The 8034-nt window shown below is 44.2% G+C and overlaps 1 protein-coding gene across 1 annotated transcript in view; it reads right to left on the bottom strand.

The window, feature by feature from the left end:
- Positions 1 to 1574: 1574 nt before the first annotated feature.
- GLOD5 (glyoxalase domain containing 5) overlaps positions 1575 to 8034 on the bottom strand; it is a 15417-nt gene continuing 8957 nt past the window's right edge. The window contains exons 3-4 of the mRNA XM_077752976.1: positions 3458 to 3613; positions 1575 to 1916 (exon numbers count right to left, since the gene is read on the bottom strand). Coding sequence (XP_077609102.1) covers positions 1791 to 1916; positions 3458 to 3613 — 282 coding nt within the window. The 3' untranslated portion in view covers positions 1575 to 1790. The remainder of the gene's footprint in view (positions 1917 to 3457; positions 3614 to 8034) is intronic.

The raw sequence follows: 8034 nt of genomic DNA, 5'->3' as shown, positions 1-8034 counted from the left end.
ACCCTACACAACGTGTCCCCCAGCCCCTGTCTGACTTCACTCCCTGCTGCTCCCCCCTCCACTCACTGCTCACTCTGCACTGGCCTCACTGTTCCTCACGCACCAGGTACATTCATGGTTCAGGGCCTTTGCACTGCCTGTTTTCTCTGCCTGATATTCTCTTCCTCCAGCTATTGGTGCACCTCCTACGCTCATCTCCTTGGATCTGCATGCAAATGTCTTCTCAGTGAAGTTTCCCCTGACCATCCCATTACACGTTAGAAACTGCCCCAGCAATTTTTTAAAAAATTTTTAATGATTTATTTATTTCTGAGAGAGAGAGAGAGAGGCAGCGTGAGCACGGGAGGGTCAGAGAGAGAGGGAGACACAGGCTCCAGGCTCTGAGCTGTCAGCACAGAGCCCGACGCGGGGCTTGAACCCACAAACTGTGAGGTCATGACCTGAGCTGAAGTCGGATGCTTAACCGACCGAGCCACCCAGGTGCCCCTGCCCCAGCAATTTTTATCTGCATTCCCTCTTTTCCATGTTTTCTTTTGTTCCAAATCATTTATCATCCTCTAACATACTTAATATTTTCTTTATGTTTTTAAAGTAGGCTTCACACCCAGCATGGAGCCCAATGTGGGGCTTGAACTCACAACCCTCCAGATCAAGACCTGAGCTGAAATCGAGTCTCAGATGCCTAACTGACTGAGCCACCCAGGTGCCCCCCTTACTTAAAAGAAAAAAAGTTTATTTATTTTGAGAGAGAGAAAATGCACATGCGTGGTGGGAGGGGCAGAGAAAGAGAGAGAGGAGGGAGAATCCCAAGCAGGCTCTCTACTATCAGCACAAGCCCAATGTGGGGCTCGATCTCCCAAACCCTGAGATCATGACCTAAGCCAAAATCAAGAGTCAGACACTTAACCAATTGAGCCACCCAGGCACCCCCATATTTTCCTTACTTAACTTTATTTTCTGTCTCTCCCACTAGCATGAAAACTCCCCAAACCTAGATATACTTACCCTCTGTGTTCAATACTGTCTCCCCAGTGTCTGGAACAGGGCCAAGCATACAGTGGGTGCTCAATATATGTGTATTAGTTGACTGGATGGTGTTGGGAGGGGGAGAACAGAAACAGATGAAATTTGTCCTGGTCCTGTCTTCTCTGTCAGGAGCTGAGCCTCAATTGAGATGAATCTGGACCCACCAGATCCAAAGGTAGAAAGTATCACATACCCTGGGGGTGAGATCAGATAATCCATTCCAGGAGGAGATAGCATCACCTGAGGTGGTCCTTAAAGGTTCCATGGGACTCACAGAGATCTTGAGGTTCAATCAGGCCTACGGGGTGGAGGACACAGGAGGCAGCACTTTGAAAGGAAGAGGTGAATTCCAAAAGGGTGAGATGAGAAAGGATGGGCTCACTAACAAGAACAATCTGTCAGGGGCCCTGTATCCCAAGGTGATGACCCTAGATTTGGTCCTCAGAGATGTCATACCCTGGTCACTGAGCCCCAAAGAGCTCGGAGACCTCACACCTTAGACAAATATCCATACATAGCACTGGGACAATAATAATGAAGAGCTCATGTTAATTGAGAGGTTTTTCATTTATTAGGGGAGGCTTGGATGGAGGACATTCAGGCATGTAGTTTTGGTCCTAAACCCAACTCAGGTCCCCTCAGTAGGAAGAGTGAAGTGCCGAAGTCCTCAGTCCTTGGAGATCTCTGGGCTTGGATGAGAGTTTGCAGGAAGGAAGGGAGAGGGAGACATCACAGGGAACAGAATGGTGGAGGGCCAGTCTCAATCATGAAGAGATACAGTTTGACACCTCAATCAGGTTTCTGTCAGGATCTCGGAAGTAGATGGACATAATGGGTCCTTTTGTCCCTGTTCTGGGGACTGGACCCTTCTCAATGGGGACATCACAAGCCTGAAGTGGGAGAAGAAGATAAAAGGCATTCATCAAAGTCCAGGTGTGAGACCAAAATTCGCTTCCTAAAAGACCCCTCATACCTTTCTGACTTTATCTCCTACCATTCTCCCCTCCCTCCCTCTGCTCCAGCCATTTACCAGCTGTATGGCCTCGATCATGGTACCTAATTGCTCTGTAACTCAGTTTTCTCATCTGTAAAATGGGGCTGATAATGGTGCCTAGAATTATCTAGTAAGTGGCAGAGCCAGAATTCAAACCCCGGTAGTCTGGGCCAAAGTCCATATTTTTAACCCCTCTGCTTTCCCCCACTTTACTTCCTTTTTTTTTTTAATGTTTTATTTATTTCTAGAGAGAGAGACAGCGTGAGCAGGGGAGGGTCAGAGAGAGAGGGAGTCACAGACTGAAACAGGCTCCGAGCTGGCAGTCAGCACAGAGCCCGACGCGGGGCTCGAACCCACTAACCGCGAGATCATGACCTAAGCGAAAGTCGGACGCTTAACCGACTAAGCCACCCAGGCGCCCCTCCCCCACTTTACTTCTAAACCAGACTTTTTCACCAATACTTTCCAAAGAAAGAATATATCCAAGACCTTAATCTGTGTTCCCCAAAAGGAAAACCAATGCTTCTCTTACATTAAACCATTTCAAGGACACCAAATTAATTATTTCCTCTTCAATCCTATTTCAATCCTTTTTTTCCCTTTTTTTAAATGTTTATTTTTGAGAGAGAGAGAATGTGAGAGAGGGAGAGGGAGGGAATATGTGGGGGAGGGGCAGAGAGAAAAGGAAACACAGAATCCGAAGCAGGTTCCAGGCTCTGACCTGTCAACACAGAGCCCAACATGGGGCTCAAACTCGAACTATGAGATCATGACCTGAGCTGAAGTCGGATGTTCAACCAATTGAGCCACCCAGGCACCCCGTTTTTTGTTTTTGTTTTTTCTTCTTAAGTAATCTCTACACCCAACATGTGGCTTGAACTCAGGACCCAGAGGTCAATAGTTGCATACTCTTCCTACCGAAACAACCAAGTGCCCCCTATTTCAAGCCTTCTGGTTCTATCAAGAAGAAAGGCTCTGATGGATGCTAACAAGGCCTTAGCACCTCCCCAACCATTTGCCAAATCTCCCTTTGTAACATCAGGCCCAGAGAGTTCAGAGAAAGGAAGTGGACAGAATCTAATGACTGGTGTTTTTATAGCTGTTTGTTTTTACAGTTAACTTCCCTTTGTGTCAGGATATAATGAGCTTTTCATGTCCTTGGTTGAACCTTTCCTTTTTACATAAATGCATCTATGTAAGAAGAATTTAGGTTTGTGTTCTTTACAAGCGTGATGTCATGTTTCCTTTCAAAATAAATTTGTTTACATGAAAAAATGATGTCAGGAAAAAGAACGAGCAAATGGTTGTGTACAGGCATTATCTGGATGTGACAAAACTTGTTAATGTCTGAAGTTTGAGGAAGACCCTGCTGGGTCGTGCTTCTGTTTTCACCATACCAGCAGTAGCTTTCTCAAAAAGAATGGATGTTCAGCTCACCTTGAGGTGCTGGACCATTTCCTCCAAAGGTACGTCTGTGATAAGACATATGTCCAGGGAGCCGGGAACTGGGTGAGCAGCTTTGGGTTCAAATTCCTTTCCCACCTCATGGAGGTTAAATTTCTGGTCTTCAAAACACAGTGCTTTCCGGTTGCCCTATTTGGGAAGGAAGAAAAACTGAGAACAACCTCCAAGATGAGTGTGAGGCAAAGCCCCCTCAATACCCTAACAAGGTTTTAAAAAAATTATACTGGGGCTTTTAATTAAAAAGAAACCCCTTGGGGCACCTGGGTGTCTTAGTCAAGCATCTGACTCTTGATTTCTGCTCAAGTCATGATTTCGCAGTTTGTGAGTTTGAGCCTCACATTGGGCTCTGTGCTGACAACACTCAATCTGCTTGGGATCCTGTCTCCCTCTCTCTGCCCCTCCCCCGCTTGCTCTCTATCTGTCTAGCTCAAACATAAATAAACATAAAAAAACTTTATGAGGTGCCTGAGTAGCTCAGTTGGTTAAGCATCTGACTTGGGCTCAAGTCATGATCTAGCAGTTTGTGAGTTCGAGCCTCACATCGGGCTCGCTGCTGTCAGCACAGAGCCTGCTTTGGATCCTCTGTCCCCCTCTCTCTCTGCCCCTCCCTCACTTGTCCCTCCCCCCTCAAAAATAAACTTAAAAAATTTTAGGGGCACCTGGGTGGCTCAGTCAGTTGAACATCCAAGTTCAGATCAGGTCATGATCTCATGGTTCTTGAGTTCAACGCCCACATCAGACTCTCTGCTTTCCACACAAAGCCTGCTTTGGACCCNCCCTAATAGTGCTTTCTCTCTCAAAATTAAAATAAATATTACAAATTTTTTAAAAACAACAGCCCCTTGCCCTACCCCAGTCTCAACTGCTTTGTGTGTGTGTGTGTGTGTGTGTGTGCGCGCACCTGCGTGTCTGTGTGTGTTTATTTCTTCTGGAAATTATTTCCATTTCTTCAAATAATATGTAAATACTACCCATGGCAGAGATAGCAATTTGTCTTAATGTACATTTATTTAGTGTATGATGTAACATACACTTCTCTCTTTTTTCTTATAAACAACCCAAATTGTGATGGGGTCAGTTGTGTGCCCAGCTTAAAAAGCCTACATTTCCCAGCATTCCTTGCTAGGAGGCCATGTAAGATGGACCAGACAATGAGATATGAGCAGAGGTTGCTGGTGGGGCTTCTGGAAACCTCCCTGTCCCACCGAGCTGGCACTTCTTGCCCATTCACTTCCTCTTCCTTTCAGCCATTGCTTGAGCCCCAACTGCCTACAGAGGTTGTTAAATGAGAGAAAAAGGAAACTATCTTCTTTAACCCATTGTTAGTTGAGTTTTCTGCTCTGTGCCTCCAGACACAGTCCCTGACTGATAACAGGCAACTTTAGACATTTTCTTGATTTAGCAACATTAGATATTTTTCAGTCCTCTCCCTGCTATGATAAACAAGAATTTAGCTCATCTGCATTACTACCCCTCCGAATCAAATTCTATCATCATTTTTAATTTCTATTTTAGTTACTTTATAATTAAAAAATTGTTTTTTAATGTATATTTATTTTTGACAGAGCGTGCCTGAGCAAGCAGGGGAAGGGCACAGAAAGAGGGGACAGAGGATCCAAAGTGAGCTCCATGCTGACAGCACAGAGCCCGATGTGGGGCTTCAATTCACAGAACCTCCAGATCATGACCTGAGCCAAAGTTGGATGCTTAACTGACTGAGCCACTCAGACGCCCCATAATTTCTTTGTAATTTTTAAGTAACTCACTTGTATCTTTATGTTTTGATAGATGAACTACAGTCAGGATCTTATTGGCTCTCCTGTCTTTTTCATGTCACCTCTGTCTCCACTTCTGTCATTTCTTTGATCATTTTCCTATTTCTTTCTTTTCTATCACCATGGTTAATACCATGACCTGTCTATCAGAAAGCGACTTTATTTCACATGAGTTACAGTTTGAGTATAGAATTTGAGGTTGCAGGTTATTTTCCTACAGCCTTTGAAATACGTGCCTTCATTGTCTTCCTGAATCTGGTGTTGCTAATAAGAAGTCTGATGTTAATACGTTTTTCATTCTCTTGTAGATGATGCATCCACTCTCTGCTCCTGCGCAGCTTTTAGGACTTTTTTTGATCCTAGATATACTGACATTTCACTCCGATGTGTCTAAGTATAGGGAACTGAAGCATCACATGCCTCATTATCATCCTTGACCCATGCAAGGCCTCTCTCTAGTTTTGTTTCTGTTCATCTTTTGGTTTTCTTAGGTTATCATAAACAAGTGTATTATCGTTTTATGTGTGTGTGTGTGTGTTATAAACAGTACCATGCTGTGGAGCTGATTCTGTTTCTTCATCTTTTACTTAGTGTGATCTTTCTAAGACCTATCCAGTTCATTATGTGTATATATCCAGTCTGATGGTGCATACGTCTACTTTTGCACATAGCATTGCATGTTGGTTTTAAATGTTTACCCTATTTGTCATTTCATGGGCCTTTTCACTTTAAGACATATTAAATGTCTCTGCATTTCTCATCTTTTTAAAAATATATTTTAGGGGCAACTGGGTGGCTCAGTCGGTTAAATGTCCGACTTCGGCTCAGGTCATGATCTCACGGTCTGTGGGTTTGAGCCCCGCGTCAGGCTCTGTGCTGACAGCTAGCTCAGAGCCTGGAGCCTGCTTCAGATACTGTGTCTCCCTCTCTCTCTGACCCTCCCTGCTCATGCTATCTCTCTCTCTCTCTCTCAGAAATAAATGAAAACATTAAAATTTTTTTAATATATTTAAAATTTTTTTATGTTTATATTTTTTTTGAGAGAGAGAGCAAGCTGGTGTGGGAGGGGGGAGGGGTCAGAGAGGGAGAGAGAAATCCCAAGCAGGCTCTGCACTGACAGCATGAAATCATGACCTGAGCCAAAACCAAGAGTCAGATGCTTAACTGACAGAGTGACCCAGGCACCCCTGCATTCTCACCTATTGTTTGAATTTTTAAAAATTTTTAATGTTTGTTTATTTTTGAGAGAGTGAGAGAGAGAGAGACAGAGCATGAGGGGTGGAAAGAGAGGGAGAAACAGAATCCGAAGCAGGCTCCAGGCTCTGAGCTGTCAGCACAGAGTCCGATGTGGGACTTGAACTCAGAACCATGAGATCATGACCTGAGCTGAAGTCAGACACTCAACCGACTGAGCCACCCAGGTGCTCCAAGCTTGTTTGAATTCTCAAGGATAATATTTAATCTCTGAAAAGCTTTTTTCCCTTGGATCTCTCTTTCTTGGTATCTTTCTTTCATCTGTTCCAAACTGGACTGATTGTTTTCTAGGTATCTTTCTGGGATCTTTCTCTTGGGATCCACTGTGTCCTGGCTTTGGTGTCTTCCCTTCTCCTGGCTTAATCACTCATTTTGATGTAGCATGCTCTCCTAATTTTCAAAGCAAGTGGGCAAAGTTTCTGAGTCTTTCTACATCTAAGGTTTAAAATTTTTTTTTAATGTTTATTCATTTTTGAAAGACAGAGAGAGACGGAGTGTGAGCAGGGGAGGACCAGAGAGAGGGAGACACAAAATCCAAAGCAGGCTCCAGGCTCCCAGCTGTCAGCACAGAGCCTGCTGCAGGGCTTGAACTCATGAACCGTGAAATCATGACCTGAGCCAAAGTTGGATGCTTAACCAACTGAGCCACCCAGGTGCCTCAAAAAAATTTTTTTAAGTGGCACCTGAGTGGCTCAGTTGGTTAAGTGTCCGATTTTGGCTCAGGTCATGATCTCATGGTTCATGGCTTCAAGCCCTACATACAGCTCTCTGCTGTGAGCGTGGATCCCACTTTGGATCCTTTGCCCCCCCTTCCCCTCCCCCCTCCCAAAAATGAATTAACATTTTTGTAAAAAAAAGTAAACTCTCTACACCCAACATGGGGCTCAAACTCACAACCCCAAGATCAAGAGTTGTGGGGCTCCTTGGGGGAAAAAAAAAGATCAAGAGTCAAGAGTTGCAAGCTCTACTGACTGAGCCAGCCAGGAGACCCATATATCTAAGAATGTTTTACTCTACACTCACCTTGATTAATAGTTTGGTTGGACATAGAATTCTAAGTTGAAAATTTCCCCCCAGAATCTTGAAATTGGGGGCACCTGAGTGACTCAGTTCGTTAAGCATCCAATTCTTGATTTCGACTCAAGTCATGATCTTATGCCTCGTGAGTTTGACCCCCACGTCAGGCTCTGTACTGACAGTTGGAGCCTGCTTGGGATTCTTTCTCTCTGCCTCTGTCCTGCTCACACATGCGCGCGCTCTCTCTCTCTGTCTTTCAAAATAAATAAAATTAAGAAAAAAGAATGTTGAAATTGTTCTGTTGTCTTCTGGTCTCTGATGTGACTCTTGGGCAATCTGATATCTGCATATTTCTTTTTTCTTTGTAGTTGAACTACTTTTCTTTTTTTTTAATTTTTAAAATGTTTTATTTATTTTTGAGAGAGAGATAGAGACAGCATGAGCAGGGGAGGGTCAGAGAGAGAGGGAGACACAGAATCTGAAGATAGGCTCTAGGCTCTGAGC

This window comes from Crocuta crocuta, unplaced genomic scaffold, assembly GCF_008692635.1.
Source record: "Crocuta crocuta isolate KB4526 unplaced genomic scaffold, BGI_CrCroc_1.0 scaffold943, whole genome shotgun sequence".
Taxonomy (NCBI): domain Eukaryota; kingdom Metazoa; phylum Chordata; class Mammalia; order Carnivora; family Hyaenidae; genus Crocuta; species Crocuta crocuta.
Note: the sequence above shows the minus strand (reverse complement) of the source record. Positions and strands in the feature narration are given on the sequence as shown.